Consider the following 25953-nt stretch of genomic DNA (forward strand, 5'->3'; position numbering starts at 1 on the left):
ATTACTGTCTTAAGCACTGTCCATGTGCTGAGGGGTTTTTAAATCTGGGGGCTTCAAAGCCTGTGGGAAGTGAACAAAAAATGATGTAACTCTCAGCTCTGTCACACCAAACACTGTCTCACCATCATTGCATCAACACTCTGACTTCCCCTCATTTGTTTAGAAATTCACTCACATTTCTTTACTGCTCTGCTTATAGGCAAACACACACACACACACACACACACACACACACACACACACACACACACACAAAGGAATAAAGGAATGAGAGCACTCAGGCTGTGGAACTTTCTCTGCATCCTTTTCCTCTCCAGTGGGTTTTTACGACGTTCACAGTGCTACAGGAAGACGACCTGACTGTAAAGGCTATACATTCCTCATCAACCCAACACACACACACACACACACACACACACACACACACACACACACACACACACACACACACACACACAACATTTTGATCCCCATGCACTCAATATCCTCCATGCTATTGTTTCAAGATAACATCAACTGTAACCACAAGTAATGAAAATAAGCACTGACTCAAACGGAGTGAGTTTTCATGTGTTGTCATGTCAAATGTTGTCAACAAATACTGACACATTTATTTGACTTCGGTCTTGATCACAATTTTAAGATCAAAGTTTCATTATACATCCATCCGTCATTTTCACAGATTAAAACACTGACAGTGTTCTACTGTAACTTTAAGTCAATCACCCCCCTGTCCAGTTGATGGCATGTGCACATTAATTGGCAACCGTCTAGTGTACTTTTTGATCTCACATGAATGACCCTTGCTGTCTAGCTGGCTTTAGCCATGGCATTTGAAGGGTATATTGCTATATACCATAGCAAAATGTCACAGCAGCTGAGTGACCAAAGTTTCTGTGCACAGTTGGTGTCTTCTCATCTTTTTTTCATGCTGTTAGATAGTGCAGGGTAGTGCTGCAGAGTGCATCAGAATATTTAAGGCCAAAACACACCGGCAGCGAATGCCGCACGTTAAAAATACGCCCGTATCATTTTTAATGTGCAATCCCACATCAGTGCTCCTGGACGCGCAGCACTTTACGCCACTATCCTATTTCTTGCCTTGCCAACCCTGGAATTAAATGCATCCCCCCCCACTGACTCCCTGCTTGAGCATACCAGCTCCCATGGCAGCTCGACTCCTCTCCTCACTATGGATGCAGAAAGAGAACTCTGTTGCTGTCACTGTTTCTCATGTGTGACTGAGAATTGATAAGAACAGACTAATTATTGAGGTTGTTAAATATCTCAAACTAAACCACCCACGATCCCATCGTTATAAAGACAGTGGCCAAAAGGTATTGCCTAGCAAGTCATAGCTCTGGAGATCGGCTCTTCAGGTGAGAAATCAAGTTTAATTAGGGGCTGTTCATACATGATTTTAAGCTAAGCCAGAGGTGGAAGACTTACAGGTCTTTCAGTAAAAGTCGTAATAACTTGTGTGGTCGTCTGCTAATGAGTTGCAGTGCAATGTGCCTGGAGTGTGCTTGCAACAATTTACTGTTCACATTAACTGGTTGAAATTGAAAGCGTATGCAAGAGAGTCAATAAAAACAAATGGAATGGTTTTTATCTTGATTGACTGATTGATGTCAATTGTTCATTGAGTGACATGCAAAAAAACATTCCACTTTAAAAGTTGCCAGTAGCTGCTGGCAGTAGCCTTTGAGCGGCACAGTAAATTAAACTCAGTCAGTAATTTCATTTTGTAGTTATAGTCAGTGGTGTCGTGGTAGTTGATGAGGTGGGTGGACGACTAGGTAGATGGGTAGGTTACCAAGGAGAAAGTGGGTATACTGTCCAGTAGCTTTTAAGCTTATAGGTGGGTATATTATAAATGGCCAGAAAAAGATGTGGGTGTACCCAGCATACCTCAATATATCCTCCACTACACCACTGGTTATAGGTGACTACTGTATGAATAACTGAAAAAAATTGTTCAGCTTTCCCTGCTCCAAACTGTCGTTATCATACGGCCTTTAATAAAACACTAACGGTCGACCTCATCAAATAAGAAAGGACGCACCGGCCTCAAGAGAAAACATTTACGTCAGTACAAAACAGTTAAACATATAAACCTCTTTCTCCATAAGTATCCATTACAGACAACCACATTCTTCTGTGAATGACAAAAGCTGAAACTCAAGTTGTCTCACTTTGTTTTTGACATGTCACAAACGGCTCTCGGTATCAGTTAACAGGCGGGTATAAATCTGCTGTACTGATGCCCTATTTCAGCCGATATCTGATACCGGCATTACTGTTTCTCCAGTTAAAACCATTCCTTTAAAAGGATTATTCTACTGGACACACACAGCTTTTAAGATCTCTGCCCTTTTATTGTCAAAGATAAGAGGTGAAAACAGGCTTGAGGATTAACCTCTAATCCACTCCTCAGCGCATTTTCAAAGTGGCTCATTTCTGTGTTTGTTTGGTGAGTGCTCATGCATACTGTTCATTTTCTGCCACAGTGAGAAAGGTAAGATACCCTGAGATAAAGGAGAGGCTTTGAATTGATAGACTTTGAAAGTATGTCTATGGGATTATTTTGAGAAGCACAAAAAGACAAATTCAGGTTAAAATGGCAAATTGAATAACGTATTCCTAAGATCTTCATTCTGCCTCCTCTTAATCCCCATTTCTCTACCTACTGCATCCTTTAGACAAACACTCCTGACGGGTAATTCACTAATCAGTTTGTTCAGAGAAATTTGATTCCTCTGCTCCTTTCATCATCTGTTTCCCATCCTCTTAACTCCTCAATCCTCCCCTCTAATCCTCCTCTTCTCTCCTCTCTGTTCAGGGTCGAGTTATGTTCCTGGTGCAGGAGGCTGTGACCATCTGAGAGGAGAGGAGAGGAGAGGATGAAATGTGACATTATAGTGCAGATAAGAACAGATGAAACATTAAAGAAGGAGGACATTTAGCTCCACACTGGTGTTACCTCGGAGCCAGCTGGTATCTTCCTGTGTTACGGTACGATCGACCTCTGGACTGTCTTGGAGGACAGCTCCAGTTCTGGGGTCCTCCATCATGCCAGTTAGAATAAGAATGAGAATGAGGGTGAAAATGGCCTCCTCTCATCCCTCCTCCTCTGTCCCACAGTCTCTCACTGTTTTCATATTCACGCGGGTCTCCTCTTGCCTCCCCTCTCTCCCTCCATCCTCCTCCTCCATGTCGATGGTCTCCTGTCGTCTCTCCTCTTTCTCTCCAGTTCTCTCCACCTGGAGGCCGGCCTGAAAGTGAGAAATATCATATTTAAACGACAGGAAAACTTAAGCCCTGTTTCCACCAAACACTTTCGGTATCGTACCTTTGGAACCAAAAGTACCCTTCAGACGTGGTACCTAGACCCTAGGGTTACCACCGCAAACAGTACCCTTAAATGTGGGCAGGGTTGTTGTCACTCCCTGCTCCGTCCAGCACTCACTGTATTTCCTCATTAGCAGTGACACATATGGAAGTCTGCACCTCGTTTATCGTCCACAGAACGGGGTTACACGCTGACATTTTCAGAACAAAATTAAACAGGCTGCAGTGAGAGTCTCTCTCCATGGGATATTTAAAGATAGCTGGTTTGTGCATTTAGTCCTTCTCAGGCAAGTTCAGGTGTTTAGTGTCACATGAACGGCACTCCGTGATGTTTTTTTTTTTGAGGATTAGAATATATGCAGTTCACATAACCCAGTCGTAATTAATATATATAAACACTGGAAGATCCACTCATTACTAAAAGTGTATGTCATATAAAAACTAAAGAAATGGTCCAAGTTGTCACAGTGAAATTTAAGGTGCGTTGATTGATTCACGTTGTCAACTCATGCATTGAGTAACATTACAAGTTCATGTTTCACCTTAAAAGTCGCCAGCTGTCGGCCCAGTGAATAAAGTTACTTTTTTTCTCAGACTACAGCTGCTGTGAGAGGTAGCGATTCATCCTTTCATTTTATATTTGCAGTCATAAAACTCTTCATGGTATGAACAAGCTTCAAAACCAGCCACAACTCAGCCCTGAGCAAGAGTGACCGTCCACTACTGACCAATCAACGGACTGCAGTGTTCACAGCTCCACCTTTTAGTACTGGAACTGTGTGCTAGGTACCCCAACAGAGGGGGGACCAAAAATGGGGACGGTACAGAACAGTTCCATTGGTGCCATCCACAACTTTTCACAATGGAAATGGGCAAAAAGCGTACTGAACTGAACTGATCCGTACCGTACTGCTCGGAGGAAACAGGGCTTAGTGTGGTCAAGGCAGTGATAAACTTATTGGTTGTCGCTGCAAAGCAAATATGGTTACCTTTCTAACGTTTCTGGCCACGACAATGAGAAGGCAGTACTCACACAAGAAGGATAAAATCACAAAAAGTATGTAGACCTAGCTATGATGTTTGACTTGACACGTCATGACTGATAAGACCCAATCTGGAAGTGAACATGGGTGTCTGCGTCGTAGTTTTAAAAAGTCTGCATGTCTGCCCGTCCCGACAAGAACACATCCCTGTCTCCATTTTAGGGGTTCTCAAGTGTGTGTGGATGTAGCCTGTGTATGTCTGCTGTTTGGTGCTGAGCAGGTAGAGTACAGCAGGGTTATCAAAGACTGATGAAAACAGCTGCCTGCTGAAGCCAAAACCAATGCTGATGAGAGCAGTAAAAGTGAACTAAAACAGAGAAGCTGTGGTAGTGAAGTTGTTTTTCTACTGAAATATGAGCCTCTACTAGCCTTACTTGTGTTAGGAGTCTAGGAATAATCTAATGTAACCAAGAGACAACGCCAGCAATCAATTCAGCAATCTTAGTAGATGTTGGTTAAATGCCGCGCTCTGTGCAAAAAGGATCAACAATTGCTCCTCTCTCTCCCAAACAAACGCGCACACACACACACATACACGCACACAGCTTGTCTTTAAAGTCTGTCCGCAATTATTTCAAGGCTTCCCACAGAACAGCCAAAAAAAACCAAACGGCATATCACAGAGGACATACACACTCATCAAGTCTGACAAACGCTGCCAGTGTCGAAAGCCGAATTATTCAGAGACAGAAAGGTTTCGTGGAGCTGAATGCTCACAGATCTCCTTGTCAACTGTCATCTCACAGAAAAACAAACTAAGATGAAACATGTGTTTTGTATTTATGGTCGGTTGCTCTACTATTGGTTACAAAATCTATTAACCGTCAGAAAAAGCTCAATATTTCCCAACTCCAGTTTAGCTACCATTAAAATCTATCCTCACTCTCAGAAAAGCCTGTGACAAACTTTTCACTTAAAGAACTTTGACAGATGTGGCAGATTTTAAGCCAATTACAAAGTGCTTGAAATAAAACATCAAGTCCAACTTTAGATCTTGCCAAAAGGGAGCTGCAGCCTGCTCGACTAAATCAGGCCACCATCCTGTCATCAATCCACTCGCTGAGTGTGAAAGTGCAGAAAAAAGGCACATGAAAGCACGCCATGCTTAAGTGGATGTGTCAGTCAGGCCGCAAGCACCAACACTTCTTTCAGATCTGTTTCTGTGGTCGACATGTCTTCGGAAAAGTCTCAGTTTCTTAGAGATTCAGAATAAAACCAAAAGAGGGAGACAAATAAGATTAAAGAGGGAGATTAGAGAAAATATGTTCTTCCTGTGTCGGGATTTAAATGTGTGTGAAGGAAAATGAACACTACTGGAGGACAGACTGGAGGAGAGAGGTACATCACTTCTCTCAGCCAAAGTAAAACGCACTCTACGAATCTGAAAATGAGGTTGTCTTCATTTACTTTTTGTCTTTTTGGACAGAAATAACCTGAAAAGATGTGGGAGAGCAGCTATACTGGATTCACTGCTGGAGTGTAATTGCAAGGGCAGGCGGGCAGAGGAGATATTTGCTGAGGAGACTAAACATCAGGCCTGATTCCAAACAAAAACCAAACCGGGCCCTCAACGATACCACATAGCGCCACCACTACTCTCACGCACACACAAACTCTCTGTCTCTCTCCCCCTCACACACACACACACACACACACACACACACACAGGCACACACTCCATATCCCCACAGTTCTGTAGTAATGATTGGTGTCTGCGTCTGGCAGAAATGAAACACTGAGGTATAAAGAGTGCACAGCCTTCCATCTATAAAACCCCGAACATCCTCATGAGACCCACAAGGGTCGACTTGGGCAAAACGCAGACAGTTCGGCGCAATTCAGAGACTCTGCGCCAACAGGGCACGCAGAGGAACAGTCACAAAAGGTTTACAAGGAGTCACAGGGTTGAACAGAAAATACGGGTTCACGTTTCATAAACTGCTGCTGAGTCGTCTTCTGAGATTGCCCAGTGAGTCTGTAAACTACAGACGAGTCTTGTATGGACAGAGCTCCAGTCTGTACAGTGAAGAGCATCACATACAGACAGGCCACACTGACACAAAACAAGATAGTAGGTGTGTGACGTGTTTGAAAATCTGAGTATAATAAGACAGAAAGGCGTCTGGCTCTGCACACAGCACCAGAAAGAGAGCAACAGCGAGAAATAAAGCAAAGAAACGAAGAAAAATAAAAGGCTGAGGAGTTAGACGGAGGGGAACGACTGAGAGGAAGGGGAACACAAAGAGGGGAGAGACAGAGGAGAGAGGTCTGTAATCAGTTAGTCTTGTTGTGTGTCTTAAAATAGAGCTCTCTCAGCCTATAAACAGAAACCTACTATTACTAGTGCACTGACAAAGCAAGTCTCGGATCCAAGCGTGCACGTGTGCGTGTGTGTGCGCACACACACGGGCAGTATGCATTAAGGCCGCAGCACACATGGAGCTCGTTACAGCGCGGCCCTCTGGGTAATGTGGTTCTGTGAGGGGCACCAGAGAACTACAACCACAGATGAACTGTCAAGATTAAAATGCTGCTTCTCTGTTCAGCTCCAGGAGTATTTTCATCAGTTTCTCATATGAGCCTCAGTGTTTTTACTTCTCTGTGCTTTGGACAGTGATTGGAAATAAAGACCAACTCCTATTAGAGCCTTGAAAATATGCAGACATTATAAAATCACTTTTATGTTTTTAGGGGCCATTGCCTTTTAATTGAAACTTTTACAGTACAGAAAGGACACCCAGGAAGACAAAGAGGGATGTGACATGGGACAAAGGTCCCCAGCCAGATATGCATCAAGGACACTGTGGTTATATGGTATGCATCTTAACCACTGGGCCACCAGGGCGCCCTAGAGACACCATAATATTTCTTAATTCAGGTCAAAACGTTTTTCTCTCTCTGACCTCTATTTAACCAGGATGGTCACAAGATCAAAAACTCTTTTTTTCCCCAAAGAGTCCTGGCCAAAATAGCAGCATAATTATGTTACACGAAACAACACAAAACCAACAATCACAGACAGAGCGAGTGTTGAGTAAGAGAAAGGAAGGGGAAAACATGAAAGGCATTAAATCACTTTTAAAACACAAAGCATTTCAACAAATATAAAAAATATTCTTTAAAACAACTGCACATGCTCATTTAAGTGCTTAAAATAATTATGATTTTATGTTTAAAATCATCAAAGTTGATTCGAAACAGTGGAAAATTTGGCAAATTTCAAAAAACATTTGCAATACTTCATACGCAATACTTAATACTCCCCAGGTGTAAATAGCCATTGTGGTCTTGGTGTCCTGGCAACGTCTAAATATCATGTAAACACAGACAGGTCCATTTAGCTATTCTTCTGAAGTTTATGTACACAATGTTCATTCAGCAGCTTCATCCTAAAACTGAAAATAATAGACCAAACCTTGACTCGCTTGAGACTCAAACGCCTGTCTCCTGTGTGAAAGACCTGTGCTCACTCACTGTGTCTTACTACCCTCCTGCATAGTGCTGACCTTTATAATACATCACCTGACTCTCTGGCTGTACATTTGTGAGTTTTTTCATGTAAATCTGTAACCTTGACGTGTCAATGTGAACAGTGCTAACCAGTCACAGCACACTGTTGGATCCATATGCGTCATGGGGATGGGTGTAAATAGTCGAATAGTTGCAGTGTGACAATTCAGTGTCTATTTGTACCTGGAGGTAAAAACAGACACTGATAGGACTGGATATGGGTACTCAATAACTGTAAGGTAGTGGCTGAAGTAACCCAGTGCCAAGTAGTATTGAAGCTTCTCCGCTTAAACAATATCTGCATTTGATCCTTTTGTACTTAGATCTAGAAACAAGACAACCCATACAGTCTGTGGTCTGGTGATTGATGGAGCTGGATGTTCAGTGCGCCCAGGAGCCACCAAAATGTCCAATGCAATGGCTATACTACATGCCTGTGTCGTTTGGTGGCATTTCACACAGCTAATTGCTTCCACTCACATGATGGATATCAAATAAAGTGGGGAAAAAGGTTTTAAATTCTCTATTGGTATCTGTATCACTTTGAGGGTCGTGGCATTGGTACTAGTATCATAATTTTTTAATTGTGACCCTTGTTATGTTTTTGATATGTGGGTATGGGTAGCATACAGCAACATCTTTACAGACAAAACTTCACACCCACAGTGTTGATGTCTCTTCCCCTACATGATGACAACCATCCACAAACAACATCGGTCATAAGTAAGAAGAAAGTGTTCACTTGTACTAAAAACAGTCTGTAAAAGGCAGGTGGCTGAAGTTATAGGAAGCTATTGGGCATCTATAAAGACATGTCAGTATGTCTCATGTCTCACCTATGTGTCTTCCTCTGTATCTGGGTCCTGGTGTGGTTTTATGTTCTGTTACACGGGGTCTGGACTGCAGAACTCTGCCTTGCTTCCTGCAGGTTTCTGTAAGTTTCTCTTTCAGGTGGAGAAAAAGAGACAAACAGGACGACTGAAGAGAGAGATAGACAAAAACACACTTTGGATTACACGTCTCAAAATCATACTGTTCATAAACGGTAAAAAAATAATACAGCATATCATACAAGCAGCTGCAACAGAACACACACACACACATTCCCCTTTTTGTTTTTCTGTCTCCACTCACATCGCTGTCCAGCAACACAGACTTCTCTGTACCGCTATGTGCCAGCAGGTACTTTGAGTGGAACAGCCGTCCATCGAAACTGTGCCAAGGCATGAGGGAAGCGTTGGGCAGCGGGCAGCCACTGGCACAGTTAGCACCCAGCAGGTGGCTCAGTCCTCGGATGTAGAGAGATCCCAGCTGCACCGCACGACTGGATAGGAAAGGCAGCTGAGAATGGAGGAGAGAAAAAGATTGGTTTTACATTTGGTTTGTAGTACGTTAACATGACGCTTGATACTTTGGAGTATCTGTACTTTGAAAATGAGACAACCATGACTGCAGTGATGGTGACTGTCTTTTGAGCTGCCAGCAGGTCAAACCTGACATCAACAGAGGTGAATTAAAGGGAAAATTCACCACGTTTAATGTGGATGTCCAATCAGTGTTGATGATAAATGTATTCATGCGCTCATATTTTGAGATGTGTGTCTCGCTTTTGGAAATGTAGAGAGTTTACAATACAAGCAAAGAGAACAAGAAAGTTCTGTTTTTGAGCAACATCTAGAGCAGTGGTTCTCAAGTGGAGGGTCTTGGTCCAAAAGTGGGTTGTGGACCCATTCTGAATGGACTGTAAGTGACCACACTTAATTTAATTGTTAAGTTCAGTAAATTTCCAGCGTAGAGCTTTTATTTTGAAGTGCTGTTTTCTGCTGTAGAATGAGTGACTAACCGACAGCTACTTTACAGAGACAGCAAAGTAGCTCAACCACATGGCCAAACACTATGTATGACGCTGAATGTATTAAACTGTGGGACTGCAAAATAATGACTACGGAGAAATCTGGACCCCCTGGCTTGACCAGTTGGGAACCGCTGATCGAGAGAACGGCCCATGGTTATGCTAAAAGACAAGGCTGAAACTGTGGTTCTTCCTGGCATCCAGCTACATCACTGTCATGTCAAATGATGGCGCTGGATGCGTGAAGAAGAACAGATTTTGCAGCAGCCAACTCAGCTTTCTCGGTCAAAACAGCATGAGAAATTTCTTGCTTTCATTGACTACATTTACTAAAGCACTGATTGGACAGCCACATCAAGGATGACCAATTTTCCCGTAAAAAAATCTTGTAATTTACTGACATCATTGATGCAAAATATGAATTATCATTAGACAAAGAAATCTCAACTAGTTTTCATACATCCATTTACAAGCAGTCACACTCCCTCAATAATAAATTCACCTTACACACTCTGACATATTTGTCATGACATTTACATTAATAAAGCTTGTTGAACTTAACTTAATTAAAAGAGAAGTCGCGAGTTTGAGGCATCCATAACACCTTTAGTTTCAATCAACACACCACAAACATCTTCCTGAAGCATAGCATCATTGAAACAGTCCTGCTGCACAGAGCCATCTGTTTCTTCAATATGCTCGGTGTCACCACCCGGAACAAATTCCTTAAGAGTTTACTCTCAGCTGCTAAAATAATTGTTGTTTCCCAACCCTAATTTGCACAACCTTATCTGCTCAATCCTGATGCATAAATCACACAATTACATACGACTCAGACCACCCACTCGACTGTCACCAGCTATCCAGCCCGCTAGGTGAAAGTGATTGGCTGCTGTGGTTTTTTTTATTTGACAGTGAAACTTCTTTGCTAGGATTTGTTCACTGCAACAAATTTCACACTGATTTTAAAGTGAAATAATGCAGTATATGTGACATTTAAATGAGACTGTAGAGTTTTTCTAATGGAATGATATGCTCAGGGTGTCTACAGGCTCCAGATACGCACATGAAATGCTTTTTAAGACCTTTAAAAGGTGATTTATTTTCGGATAAATAATCTTCTTATTCAAGCACTGCAGGTGAGTATAAAGATAAGCAGCAGTCCATATAGGTGGTCCTGTGCCAAGGTAGGTTTATTTAATAGGAATATGGTTATTAGAGTGAGTTAGGTTGATCTACATTTTGCCAACAGGTGAGTTCAATTATAAAGTAAAGAGACGATATTATATTCAAAGTTAGGTTTTAAGATTTGTAACACCAGAAATGTGAACTTTCACACAGAAGGGCTCAACTCATTTTGACAAAAATGAATTAAAAGATCAATAAATAAAATTAGATTAAATGTTTGTGTCAATTAAGACCTCACAAAATCAACTTTTAAGACTATTTAATGACTTTTAAGACCTAATATTTACAAAATTGAAGACATTTGAAGACTTTTAAAGAACCGGCATGCACCCTCAGTACACTACAAATTGATAAGACATGAGGAAGGGAAAGGTGAGGATGAAAAAACATTTTGGTTATGTATTTTTATGAATGTAAAGCTCCATGAGTTTCTGTATTGTTGGAAGAAAGCAGTCCAATCCACAATTTAAGATATACACAAGTGAGTCAGCAAGTTATTCAATATCCAATGAAACCCACTGTTTAATAAAGTGACACTTTAAAGACAACATCTCATCTCAATTTAATATTGAAACAAAGAGAAAAACACAAAAGATTTTCTACAGATGTTTTGTGCTTCTGCAAAATAAATGCGATTTTTTTTTTTAAATAATGGATTCCGTTACGATAGTTTGAGTTGACCCATTAAAGGAAAAACAGGAGGACAGTTATGTTGTTTGCTGACAAAGACCATAAAAGGCTGCAACAGTGTACGAGCAGAAAAAAGAAACTGGAGGAGGATGAAGATGACGAGGAAGTGGAGAGCAAGTTAACGGTGCCAACAGCCGTCGATAACAGCAGGCAGATGTCTGTGTGTGTGCTTTCTGCTGTCACCTGTCCTCTGGCAGATAGCACTGATAACAGTGATTACGTGTACACACACACACACACTTACACACACAGCCCTGCCTGCCACCTGCTTCCAGTCAAACACAGCTTCACCTTCTGAAAACAATGAACCACTGGACGGAGACACAAGAGCCTGAAGGAGCGCTCAAACACACAGGCACAAAAGGACGGAGAGACAAGAGGTAAAGAGCAACGTGAAGAGAGACAAAAGAGGGAAAGTGGTCGAGAGTATAAAGCAGGAGAACATGAGAACACACCGAGTGAGAGAAACAAAGACAGAAACGTGTGGTGTGTGTGTCCAGCGGGGCGGAGTGTGCTTGGTGTAAATAGCTCCATGTGGTGAGCGTCAGCCAGGACAGACAGGCGACTGTCGCCAGCACACTCTCTCTGTCACACACACACATACACACACACACACACACGCCACAATCACGGTCCCATGGGGAGGAATGTTGCAATGAAACCGACGCATCCCAAAACCTACCCACAACCCCTTTCCCCTAAACACACACACACAAATAGTGTGACTCATTTTCACTCATTTGAACACTCACGCTCATGCACACACACTTATCTAACTTTATAAAAATCTTTGCTTCTTTGGGGGGTGTTGTGGAAAAACACAGAGGCAGGTTTTGACTTTGCACTGCAGGTTTCTCTGTGCACACAACTGCATACACAATCAAATATTAAAAACTGACTGTGTGTTATCCCACCTTTGGCATGTGCTTAGTCTGTGTGTGTAGTTAATCCATACACTAGTCACTCAGTTAACCTCCTGCTGCAGCTCTGAACTTCTCCCAGACAGCATATTCAAATCAACGCCCAGCCCTAATTATTGTGTAGAAAACAGACGAGCAGCAAAAATACAAATTACTAGACCTAAGTATGGTAATTAAGCCGTAAAAATAAATGGGGCTACAACAAGGCAGCAAACACTGCAGCCATTTTCCCAGAAGATGGAAAAGCACAGCTGACTCGATGATGCTCGCATCTGTGAGAGCTCACTAGTCGGATCCACGGGGCTCACTGACGACTCTGGGACGAGACAGAAGTAAGGATGCTGTCCCGCTGGTCTCAGTGTAGGGCTGAACGATATGAGGAACAGCGATCGTCCTAACAACTAATGTCCCTGACTTTTAAAAGGAAGGTTAAACTTAGCTTAACATCACCATAAGCCATCTGAGATCAATAATAACATTTTTCAAAAACCTAATAGAATTTTAAACGCTACGTTAATGCATGGCACTTTGCACTGTGCATTATGGACTTTGCAAATTATCCCACGAAACATGAAAACAAGTCAGTAAGTAAAAAATAAAAATCCCACCAAACTATGCTGGCTTTACAAGATGTGGGTTTTTTGTTTTTGCTTAACTGTGTTCTTCATATTAGAAGTTCACAAATGCTTGTTTTTTTTCGTAAAGCAACATTCAGCTAAAAAGATCTAACCTTTTCAGTGAAATTTAGATGTGTAGGCCACATCAATTAAGTAGTAATTTTAATGAAAAGTTTAACCAACTAGTATTTCTGGTGCTGACTAGCAATGGTAGCAATGTTTAGTCGACTAGTCGACTCATCGCGCACATCCCTCATGAGGAAATTCAATTTTCTAAGAACAACATTGCAATGACTATTTAGTATGCAGTTAATTTTAAAATTAATTTCTTTAAAGTATATCTTCTTCCTTATCGTTATTATCATTATTACGGTCATTGAAAAGTAAATATGAACTTCACTAATCTCCTGTCAACAACAGTATTGTGACAGATCACGCAAACTAAAGTGTATACTGACTGGTTCTACCACTCTAAAACAGCTAGGTAACAAAAAGCTGATAACCATTGCTGCTTCAGCTTCCAGACCGCCATCGGTGACACTGGTTCCCCCGTTGACTTCAACCCGCAGTTGGGAAACAAGACACGAGCACTTCACTTGGTTTTGGCCACCATGCACTGAGCTATTCCCCCTGAGGACCTACACTACCCTTACAACAATGTAACATGTAAACATGCACTTAAACTTGGCCTCAGCCATTTTCACACAGTAGTGCTGCAAGCACCGAAACTGGCACGTGGCATTTTACAAGTTGTTTTCCCCATCTACTACAGTTCACAATCCAAAGTGCTTCATCACAGGGAACTGGACTTGCTTGAGTTTCTTGAAGATGTTTTCACCTCTCATCCAGTTCAGAACTGAGGAAGCCTCTTGAATGAGAGGTGAAACGTCTTCAAGAAACTCAAGCAAGTCCAGCTGCCTACTAGTTTTCCTTGTAGACTCCCAGAAGGCCCTTTCTGACAGAAATCCATTCATTTTAACCCAAACCACAACTTTTTTCCTAACCTTAACCAAGAGATCCCTTTCTGAGGAAAGACCTCAAGGAAAATTTCTCTCATCTGCTATGATATAGCATTTAGGATTCCCATGACCTCAAATTGAGCTGTTTATACCTATATACAAGAGGTCCCTCTGCCATGGAGTCTGACGTATTCTACAGTAACCCAGAGTGGACAAATCAAGCACTGGCTCTTGAAAGGGCCATTTGCATTAGCCACCATAGTTCTCCTACAGATTTGGCAAACGGGAGCGGTTTCAATTCTGCAGCCTCACTGCTAGATGCCAATAAATCCTGCACACTGGACGTTTAAGAGTTATGTAACATGTTTTACCAGCGTCAGCAGGTAGTGCTACTTTGTTTGTAGTTTACACAATAAACTTGATCATCAGCTATAACAACTGCAAAACTGTTTACAGATATAAAATGTAACTACAGCTGCTTCAGTTGTGACAGTCATATCATAATAAGCCATCAGTTTTCAGGTTGTGCTTGTCAATATGTTATTTGGGATCTTATTCATCAAAAAAATAAATAAATAAATAAAGAATATGGAAACATATGTGTTTTAATTTCAGCATTTGATTTTTTAAAAATCTATAATACAAAAATTGCCATTTGCTTTACAGCCACTTTAGAGTTTAACCATAATTGTTTGGGGTGTTTTGGTTGTGTGCTTGTTTGTTTGATTTTCTGAAGACTCAATCAGCAGCTTATTTGTGTTTTCTCCCCATTTTTCGTCTCACTTTCTATTATTGGAAACATTTTCTGAGCTGTGTTTGTCACAAGACAACCTTGTTTACTGTAAACTGCAGAGGACATTGTCTTCTCGCAGCAGGAAACTCCACGACTTTATGGTGCATTCGGACAAAATGAATGAGTGGAAATCAGTAGACTGATGTGCTCCTTTTTAAAAGCGTGGGTATTATTGGTTGAAAATAATAAACAGTGGCGCATATATGCAGTGTGTGTGCGTTTATGTTTGAAACTGACCTTGATCTGTTGGAGCTCCTTGGGGGATTTTAGTCTCAGACACACAGCCTGGCTCAGGTAGGCATCAACATCCTCTTGAGACAAAGTTTGGACCTGAAAACACACACACAAACACAAAGGAAAATATATGGTTAGCCAATGCAATCACATCCCAGTGCGTCTTCTGTGTGGGTCAGTTTGTTTTGTCTGCTCTCTGTGCAACAATTCAACATAGAAAGAAACAATGCTGAATGCAGAAACAAGGCTGCCCAGCTGTGTGTACAAAACAAACAAACCCTGAAGCTATTTAAATTGAAGAGTGACGAGGGAATGTGAATGCCGTAGTGATCGCACAACAACAGCTACTGTTGTCTGTCAGCCTGACTACTCAGCTAACGAGCCGTCAAACAAGCCGCTCTGCTGTCTGTCTGTTGCTCCTTCAGCCACTTAAATGATTGACTCCAAGTGTCTGTCTGTCTGTTTTCCAAAAAAATCTACATCTGTCTGAAAGGCGGTCTATTGACCTCTGTATCTCTGTCTGTCTGAACAAAGTGCTGATGGGTAAAATTATATTGTAGAAACAGCTCTAACTTACAAAGGTGTCGGGTTAAAATCCTGTTCAGTTAGTTGGTTAAAACTTCACTGATCGTGTGTTTGACTGTGGCCAGTCAACCAGAGCCAGAGTCTAACACTGCTCCTTCATAGCAAACTGATCACGTTTTTATTGTAAACTAGAGCTGCAATTGTAGAGCTTAAATGTTAGGAACTTATTTGGTTCAACTTAATAACTACATGAGGATACAGCAGGAGAGGACACAGTTCCTCAATTAAATACAAGACTTGTACCATTAAAGGGGAACTACACCAATTTTACACATCAAAGTCCGTTTACAGATACTGGGGAGCACTATTGCATATATGTAAAAAGTTGTATGAAGTCTTGCTGCTCCAGAGGGAGCTGCACAAAATTGAATCATCCTTAAGTGATGTCACTTGAGTCATGAAGACCACAAGTTTGAAAATGAAACTAGAATTACCATCTCACGGCTGTATGCCTCTGCCAACCAGTCAAGTTGCAGTGACAGTTTACAGACTCATAAGTAGCCATGATAGTAGGCAGTGCTTAATAATATGGATGTTGCTGCAGAGAAGCTACACATTCTAAAATGTGGATGCTTCACACACGTCTTCAACCCGGCAGCACAGAAGATCTAGACAATCAACCCAGTTTCAAGATGGACACCCAAGATTAGTGCCACCAATTCTGACCAAATGTCTCCCCATCTGTTCCTGAGTTATGGTGTGGAGTATAGGCCAGAAAAGTGATTTTGTAGAACATTATGATGTCACAGTGAAGTTGACCATTGCCCTTTTAGACATAAAATGTAATCACTTCATGATTTTATTCTGTTTGACATTCGTCTGAAGTGTTGTGACAATTAGCATCTGAATTCTTAAGTTATGACTGAAAATATGACTGACCTTTGAGCTTTAACCAACAAAATCTACTCTGTTCATTCTTGTCTCCAACTGGACGTTTGTGCCAAATTTGAAGACATTCCCTCAAGGCTTTCTGAGATGTCACGTTCATGGGAATGAGACAGACAACCCAAAAACATAATACCTCCAGTTACGGCTGTTGCAAGACACAGAGGCATTAAAAATCTTGAACTTACCAGACCTCGAGCCTACTCCTCCTCTTTGCTAGAGGCAAAAGACTCGGGGCTACACTACACTGCTAGCAAAAAACACCCAAACCTTGAGTTGCATTGTGATTCTGACAGGAGGAAGAGTGCTTGGAATAAAAAAAGAGACGATATCTCTGGTTCTGCTGCTTTGATTTTGAAATTTTTTTTGTCAATGTCCATCAGGAGTCAAACAACGTGGAGAGGTGCAATACTAAATCACACTCCCTTGAGATACAAAACTAATGTATGGAATATTTTGTGACACAAAAAGATGTTTGGAATATAAGCATTATTTGGAAATATGCAAGGCAAGTCTAACCTCATGAGCACTTTTTGAAAACTCAAGATAACACTTAAGATTCAGGTCATTTGAGCTATAACTTAAGGACTTCGTTTGTTATATTGTTGATCAATGAATGTATGAATGTACAATCTAATTTTTGTTTAGCTTCTGCAAAATGACGCACGCATCTTTATCCTGGTGATGTGATCTTGTGATCTCTGCTGTTTTGAAGCTCAGTCAGATGACGTCAATGCAATATGTACAAACCAAAAACACACATCTCTTCTTCTTTCACACACTTTGAAAAGTAGTCACTGTGTTGAAGGAATTAAAATCAAAAACAAGGCATTACAACAGGATTAAAAACAGCCCACGTGTTTATAGCTGAAAATTTACAAGCAAAACATGGACAAGACTGTTATAAAGTGAATTAAGAAATGGGTCTTAAGATATTCAAAGCCCCTGGGTGGTTATCAGAGGAGTTGTTGACGCAAGAGCTGGAGTTACAAAGACCAGTGTCTGTGGCTAAACTGGACACTCAGTGGGTGATAGTGGGGACCATTAAGCAGTGACAAAACAACACAGAACAGACCGTCAACAAGTGATGTTTAACTTCAAATCACAAGTTGACAAAAGAGCGGAGTAATTGTTGTATATGTTATAGATGTAAATCCTAAATCAAAAGCTGCCTTGTGTGTTCAATTGTCACTGAAAACATTTGGTCTTTCATTTTTTGTTTACATAAATCACCAGGTGAGGCTTCACTACCCATACACTGCCATTATGAAACGCCTAAGTACAAACTGATGCCATTGTGCTCCACTGTTTCATTTCACGGCTTAATTTCTTCATTGAGGCTAAGCCAAACATGCAGCCTGACTGAAGAAACCAAAACAGTCACATCAGTCACAGTGAAACATGAGGAAACATGGAGGTGAATAACTTCCATAATCAAATCATTGGACTGCCTGTACAAATCTTTGACTGAGGTTTACAGTTTCCCTTCATACACACCTTTTCCTGTGAAATTCATTTCATTTTTGTTCAATAACTACTCTCCTCAGCATTGGTTTGAATTTGGCTAATGTGCTCTGTTTCCTTTTCTTTCATCTCCTGTTGAAATCTATCAAAGAAACAAGACAGAATTGACACTACCTGGAGGACTATGTGAGTGACCAGGCAGAGAGCAGCCAGGAGAGAGTCCTCAATGGCTCCATGCAACTCTGAGAACTCCTGGCAGTCAAAAATCGAAAGGAAGCATGTCAGGCGAAGAGCAGAAACTTCAGAACCAGAACCAAACCATAACGAGTCCAGACTGGGCTGATCACCTACACATTGAGACAGAGAAACAATAATATCACTGCATGAAATGTGACATAATGTCTTTGATGTATTAAGCATAACGAGAGAAAACTTTGGTATTTTTGAACCTGCACTCTATTTTCCTATGTTTCTGTGCCTAAGTGATGAATGGCGACAACAGTTTTTTAAATTGGTCCAATATTGAGAGAGGCAGCCATAGCTGCAGCAGTGAAACAGGCTGCAATGTAATCCCAATGTACAACTGTTCACTGACAATTTGTGTCCATTAAAAGTGCTTGTTTTTGCCACTGACAGGTTCAGATCGTTTTTGAAGCGTTTTACAACATTATGGAAAAGATCCCACAAAGAAATCACACATTTTCTTTGCCTTTAGCTGATCCAATCTGGTTGTTAGTGCATGTAACCAAGTTTTACTCAAGGAGAAGCCTCATTGAAATCTTGCAATCCTCTCTCCAACTCTCACTAATGTTTCCACCGCATTTTTCACAGTTGCCTTTCCTGCAACAAGTCACTTCTTGGGAGATTCAGAACAAGACTTCTGTGAGCCAGACATGGTCACAATAAAACAGACTAGCGATAGGTAAAGAAAATCATTTAATTTCTTTGTAGAGTCTTTTCCGTAATGTCGTCAGACACTTGTAATAACAATCGGAGCCTGTCAGTGGCAAAAAGAAGCACTTTCAATGGCCATGAATTGACAGTGCACAACTGCCTGTGGGGAATACATTACATTATAGTTTCGCTGCTGCGTCAGTTTCAAAAAATTTTGTTCCTATTAGTCACTGAGACACAAAAACATGTGAAAATAGGGTCCAGAGTAAACAATATATATGTGTCCCTTTAAGTTTCCATTCCCTGGAAACATTGTAGATTTTTCCATTACCAAATAACTAGTTTGTTGATATTGTCTTTGTTGCTTATCTTAGCTTTGTAAATTTAGAGTGCATTACCCAAGACTGGGAAAATGTCATCCTAACGAGAAGAAAATCATCAAAACCCCTCATACCTTCATCTTTTTCATTTGCATCAGCTGGTCTTCCTAGATTGGATCCAGATTTTGTCCTAACCTGAGCTAAAAAATACAGAGACCAATATATGTAGAAACTATCAAGTACAGTACCTGGAAGGCTGATTGGGACAGCAGGAACTATTTCAGGTTCCTTCAGAGGATTTCCAGGGTAGACAAACCATTCCTTAATTGCTGGAAGGTCGTCACTGCTGCCTGAGGACACGCAAAATCAAGATTAGTCTTGGACTGCCAAAAAAAAAAAAACATTTTTGTTTGTTCTTTCAACCACAACAAATCTGCAGGTGTCTACCTTCACATGAACATTTGTCTGTTTGTGACTTCATGCTTAGATATGTGGTTTTTGGACTGAGTGTATGGTGTTGCCATAGTGCATTTGTATCTACAGTACAGGCCAAAAGTTTGGACACACCTTCTCATTCAATGCGTTTTCTTTATTTTCATGACTATTTACATTGTAGATTCTCACTGAAGGCATCAAAACTATGAATGAACACATGTGGAGTTATGTACTTAACAAAAAAGGTGAAATAACTGAAAACATGTTTTATATTCTAGTTTCTTCAAAATAGCCACCCTTTGCTCTGATTACTGCTTTGCACACTCTTGGCATTCTCTCCATGAGCTTCAAGAGGTAGTCACCTGAAATGGTTTTCCAACAGTCTTGAAGGAGTTCCCAGAGGTGTTTAGCATTTGTTGGCCCCTTTGCCTTCACTCTGCGGTCCAGCTCACCCCAAACCATCTCGATTGGGTTCAGGTCCGGTGACTGTGGAGGCCAGGTCATCTGCCGCAGCACTCCATCACTCTCCTTCTTGGTCAAATAGCCCTTACACAGCCTGGAGGTGTGTTTGGGGTCATTGTCCTGTTGAAAAATAAATGATCGTCCAACTAATCGCAAACCGGATGGGATGGCATGTCGCTGCAGGATGCTGTGGTAGCCATGCTGGTTCAGCGTGCCTTCAGTTTTGAATAAATCCCCAACAGTGTCACCAGCAAAACACCCCCACACCATCACACCTCCTCCTCCATGCTTCACAGTGGGAACCAGGCATGTGGAATCCATCCGTTCACCTTTTCTGCGTCTCACAAAGACACGGCGGTTGGAACCAAAGATCTCAAATTTGGACTCATCAGACCAAAGCACAGATTTCCACTGGTCTAATGTCCATTCCTTGTGTTTCTTGGCCCAAACAAATCTCTTCTGCTTGTTGCCTCTCCTTAGCTGTGGTTTCCTAGCAGCTATTTGACCATGAAGGCCTGATTCGCGCAGTCTCCTCTTAACAGTTGTTCTAGAGATGGGTCTGCTGCTAGAACTCTGTGTGGCATTCATCTGGTCTCTGATCTGAGCTGCTGTTAACTTGCGATTTCTGAGGCTGGTGACTCGGATGAACTTATCCTCAGAAGCAGAGGTGACTCTTGGTCTTCCTTTCCTGGGTCGGTCCTCATGTGTGCCAGTTTCGTTGTAGCGCTTGATGGTTTTTGCGACTCCACTTGGGGACACATTTAAAGTTTTTGCAATTTTCCAGACTGACTGACCTTCATTTCTTAAAGTAATGATGGCCACTGGTTTTTCTTTAGTTAGCTGATTGGTTCTTGCCATAATATGAATTTTAACAGTTGTCCAATAGGGCTGTCGGCTGTGTATTAACCTGACTTCTGCACAACACAACTGATGGTCCCAACCCCATTGATAAAGCAAGAAATTCCACTAATTAACCCTGATAAGGCACACCTGTGAAGTGGAAACCATTTCAGGTGACTACCTCTTGAAGTTCATGGAGAGAATGCCAAGAGTGTGCAAAGCAGTAATCAGAGCAAAGGGTGGCTATTTTGAAGAAACTAGAATATAAAACATGTTTTCAGTTATTTCACCTTTTTTTGTGTAGAATCTACAATGTAAATAGTCATGAAAATAAAGAAAATGCATTGAATGAGAAGGTGTGTCCAAACTTTTGGCCTGTACTGTACGTGTGTGTGTTTATGAGCTGCAGTAAATCTACTGTCCCACCATCATGCCCCTGCAGCAGCAGCAGCCCATAGATGCGTTGTCTGCATGGCTTGTAGACAAGAGCCTGAGGCTGCAACTCAGCGTCCTCCTCGTCCTCCAGAGTGTTGCTACATTCAATGACTCCCTCACACAGAACACTGTAAACCATGTAACCCTCTGCTGCTACGTGCTTCTCTCTACATGCCTGGGGGAAGAAAATTAAAAACATAATAAGCCAATGTGGCAATAGTTACTCTCACAGCGTCAAAGACAGAATGATGTAAAGAACGTACCTTTAATATTTCTGGACTAACATGTTTCTCAAAGCCACAGGGAGGCACAGAAATGTCACCTTGCTGAAGACCTTCCTGCCCAGGCAGTAAATAGGAGCGAACCCCCTTCTTCACTAGTTCTTTTTGAGGAGCTGACAAATCCAGAGACTGAGGGATGAGCCCAGTCTGTTGCTCCTCTCTATTCCACAAGGAACACACAAGATGGGATACAGCTAGCACCATCTGCCCCTGAGGAGCACCAGAGTGTGATGCAGGATCATTTGTTCTGGGAAGCAATAAAATTATGGTCATGTAATGTCCCCATGTACGTTTGAACTAAGTTGGCTCATTATCAAATGGCTAAAAATGAAGCGGAAAATATGGTTTTACATTATGAATGGGTGCATCCAGTCTTCATGTTCTTATAACTAAACACTAGGTATGACTTATTTTGGGAGATATATTTTAACAAATATTAAAAGACAGACACCTGTATGTTTCCATGGCGTTGTTTCTGACATGCTGCATCCGCTCCTCTGACACCACATCGTTTCCTAGGAGACAGGCCAGCAGCGGTAGCTGGGTAACAGCCAGTCCAATGGTTTGGCAGAGTCTCTGTCGGTCGTACAGGACAGTGGTGAGGCTGTCTATCCGCAGCTTTGCCACAGACAAGTAGGGGGCACTTTGGAAAACAAAACTACATGTTCAGTTCAGAAAGTTCATCCACATTTTCCATGATTAACAGTAACATAAAATCCCAGCATTTTAAGTTCACTGATTGGTGAGTTGTAGTGCAAGTCTTTCTCAGCAAATTTGAAGTTTTTTTTTTAATCCAACAAAGTACAAAAGTATTAAGACATGATAATTTTAGCAAACCTATCGTATATGATGAAGTCTGAGTCCTGTCCCAGAATGCCCATACTGCCATGCTGACGAGCATAGCTGGCAATCTCATAGTCAGCTTCCTGCACCGAGCAAAACACTTCCTGACCCAGTGAGCTGTAGGCAACAATATTAAACAATGATAGAGACAATGATTCCACCATAAACAGCAGTAACAGGAACCATCATAAGATATCAAATCAAACCCCATCTAGTGAAGCATAGTCTTTTAAATACACTAATTTCATTATCACTGTGTATACATTTTGTACAAGAAGACTACAGTATTGTAGTCTCTCTTGTAAGTGCTGACCTGAGAGCAAAGCGTGTGAATGATGCCAGACCAGAAGGCAGACAAAAGAGATCTCTACCGGGCTGCTCTCCGTATGCCTTCACGTGACGAAACATTTTAGAAACGTCCCCGTTCACTCTGCGTCTCCTCTTCACCTATGGACAGGAGAATATGTTGTATACAGGAGATTCATCAGATGAATTAAAACAACTGTCAATAAACTCTGTAACTACAGACAGTAGTCAACTGATTATTACATATTTGAGTCCAATATTGGAACACCACAAGTTGACAGAGTTTCTGTCCTCACCCACGCCTGTCTCTTCTTCTCCTCCACCACCCCATCAAAGAAGAAGACCAGTCTGATGCCTGCTGAGGTGAAGGCCTCCACCCAGTGCTTTAGCACATCCATGTACTCCCGCCACTGCCCCCCACAAATCCAGTCCTTACATGAGTACCAGTGGCGTAGGCAGGCCATGCCATCCACAACGATTGTGGGGTCTAAACAAGAGTGAAAATACAAATGAAAGAGAGCAGAGCTGCACATAAACCTACTCTGACAAGAGACACAACCTACATAATAGTCAAGAAATGTTTCCTGTTTGTTTGTTTGTTTGTTTGTTTGTTTTTATCTAATGCTTTAAAAAGCTTACAGCTATTAGTTCGTCAAAACTTTTTTCAAACTAACTACTAGCATCGCTCATGCTTAAGGTCCACAGCTGTGTCCGAAATTCCATACTAACATGCTATTTGATATGTTAAAACAGTAGATTAGGTTTTTTTTTTAGTTATGATTGACAACTTTGTATGAGAGTAACAGTATATGAATTACATCCTATTTACGGTGAAAGATTGCAGTATACAAACACTGGACACTAGACTGGCATAAATATCCCACAATGCAGTGCAGAAGATGACAACTTTCATAACGGACAGCAATTAAGACAGATCTGTAAAATCAATAATGCTTCAATTTAAGTATGACAAAAGTGTAAAACCTCACTTTGTCTAATGTCTAATTATTAGAAAATCTTTTATAAAACCAGGACAGGTGGACAGGTGTATACACTTTATATGCCTGCACTGATTTTATAAAGCAGCATGTTCATTCATACTGCATCATCCTGAGCGATCTCTTTATATTTTGTTTTATTTCTCTATGTTTGACCTCTTCCAAATTAAAAAAGGTTAAAAAAGTGCCAGAGGAGGTTCCCCCCGACTCAGTTGCAGCTACTAATGCATTAAAATATCTGATTTAACTGTCATATAGGCCCAGCGTCAATCCTTGTGCCAAGTTACATTAAGTAATAAGTTAAGTTAATGAGTCAGTTAATGAGTCAGGACAAATTAGAATCAGGTGTCCTAATTTAGTCTCCTGTCGTTTTTCAAAAGTTGCCCCCAGGCAAAGCAGGCTGAGTGTCCCTGCTGTATTCTGCGTGCACCTGTGAAGGACCGTGTAACTCTCGTCTGCTTTTCTAGTAGAGAGGCACCATAAGAATTAAGATTGATACTAGTATGCCCATCATAGCCCCCACCCCCTGACTAAACAACAGTAATCTTGACAAGAATGCAAAATCAGTTTTCAGACACATTCAGCACAGCTCCCCACACTGTCTCACTACTTGCACACTGATATACACTCAAGTGGTAGTGTTAGCTGTGGTAGTGAAACCTTGCTGGCTCTTGTCAGCATGTTGTCTGGCCATCTCTCTCAGGTTCACAGTCACAGAGGCTCCTGGACAGCAACAGTCCATGAAGTACTGAAGACCTTTCACTCCCATCCCTGCAGAGAGGAAACAGAGTGAGAATAAATTCATTGGAGACATTTAAGGTAACTCAGCAAGGTGCTACAATTATGCCAGTTTATCAGACTGCCACTTTAAAGTCACGTGCTCCGTACTTGTTAATTTTAATCATTAAATGAGTGACATCGTTTCGGTTTGACATTGCTGCAGGACGATACATATCTCCACAGGTTAAACAGTTCAGTGTTCAGTGAGCGCAGACCTGAATGCTAACAGTTAGCTTAGCTTCTAGCCGCTAAACTCATACATTGCGACGTTGTCGCTATTCCTGTCTTTACAAACCAACTCGTCTCATACTAAGATGTGTCTGTTAATGCTTTCTCCCCACAGAAATGGTTAACATAGCAAAAACTTACTTTATAATCTTGGTTTACACGAGCAGCATGTATCCTGTGTTTGTTTGGTGTGAATTACTTCCTGCAATGTACGCGTGGCGTCATCACGCTGCAAAACAAAGCGCACGTGCTCGGCGCACTGAGCCCACACAGAGCAGTGGTAGTAATACGGAGTGATTAGTGTGATTAATCCAAATATAAAAGACCATGCAGACCCCAAAACAAAATTTATCCCTTGAGCACAACTTGTACATCTTATTCAGACTATCACTGTACTAATGCTGTGATGAAAAATAAACATCTTGATGTGACATGAATGAGAATAGCCCATTGAGGGTTTTGTGGGCCCAGTCCACCCTTAATAACTCCCCAGGCTAGGATCAGAGACTAATTGCTCTCCAGGCTCTCCTGGAGAATGGGGGCTCTTTTCTGGAGTCACAAGCTATTAGGTCTACCTTCTGAACACAAAGCACCCCCGTCCCTTCCACTCTATTGTCTGAGTGGAACAGGAATAAAGAAAGGGACATATGCTGGATGTCAGTCCAGCTGTCAGCATCTGTCGTCCCTCAGCCAGATGCTCTGTGGAGTGGGAGGACAATCCACCCCTCCCAGTCAACTGATCTTCAAGGAGGGAGGAGCTGTGTTGTAAATCTGCCCCTCCTGGCTACACTGCAGAGTTCTAACCACTGGACTCATGAAGACCATATCAGCATTTTGGTTTTAGACAGAACTTTGCCAGTGGTATGTTCCTGGGTTCCCCAAAACATCTGTGACTATAATGATCATAGCTCAATCTTAAGTCTATAGGTTAGGCCCACCTTATTCTTGAGGATGCTTTTAGGAAACGGCTCCTGCGCAGATGTTGAATAAACAGCTGCGTTACCTTTTCTGCTTCGGCCCATTTGTTTTAAAGTTACATA

The 25953-nt window shown here is 41.6% G+C and overlaps 1 protein-coding gene across 1 annotated transcript; it reads right to left on the reverse strand.

The window, feature by feature from the left end:
- Positions 1-581: 581 nt before the first annotated feature.
- Positions 582-25117, reverse strand: fam120b (family with sequence similarity 120B). Its single transcript, XM_049565338.1, has 15 exons — positions 25055-25117; positions 24566-24676; positions 23204-23394; positions 22915-23048; positions 22596-22718; positions 22210-22401; positions 21741-22005; positions 21469-21652; positions 19554-19655; positions 18266-18438; positions 15161-15253; positions 9039-9245; positions 8741-8882; positions 2984-3275; positions 582-2880 (listed from the first exon to the last, which is right to left on the reverse strand). Exons 2-15 carry the CDS (start codon positions 24672-24674, stop codon positions 2850-2852), a joined length of 2238 nt encoding a protein of 745 aa, XP_049421295.1. The 5' UTR covers positions 24675-24676; positions 25055-25117; the 3' UTR covers positions 582-2849.
- Between the last annotated feature and the right edge of the window lie 836 nt (positions 25118-25953).

The sequence above is a fragment of the Epinephelus fuscoguttatus genome, linkage group LG2 (genome assembly GCF_011397635.1).
Source record: "Epinephelus fuscoguttatus linkage group LG2, E.fuscoguttatus.final_Chr_v1".
NCBI classification, from domain to species: domain Eukaryota; kingdom Metazoa; phylum Chordata; class Actinopteri; order Perciformes; family Serranidae; genus Epinephelus; species Epinephelus fuscoguttatus.

Excerpts from the sequence above, each read along its gene's own strand:
- fam120b (XM_049565338.1), bottom strand. The coding sequence starts at position 24,674 with ATGGGAGTGAAAGGTCTTCAGTACTTCATGGACTGTTGCTGTCCAGGA. Across the intron at positions 9,246-15,160 it reads AGGAGCTCCAACAGATCAAG|CTGCCTTTCCTATCCAGTCG; the intron begins GTCAGTTTCAAA and ends CTCCATTCTCAG. Across the intron at positions 2,881-2,983 it reads AGATACCAGCTGGCTCCGAG|ATGGTCACAGCCTCCTGCAC; the intron begins GTAACACCAGTG and ends CTCTCCTCTCAG.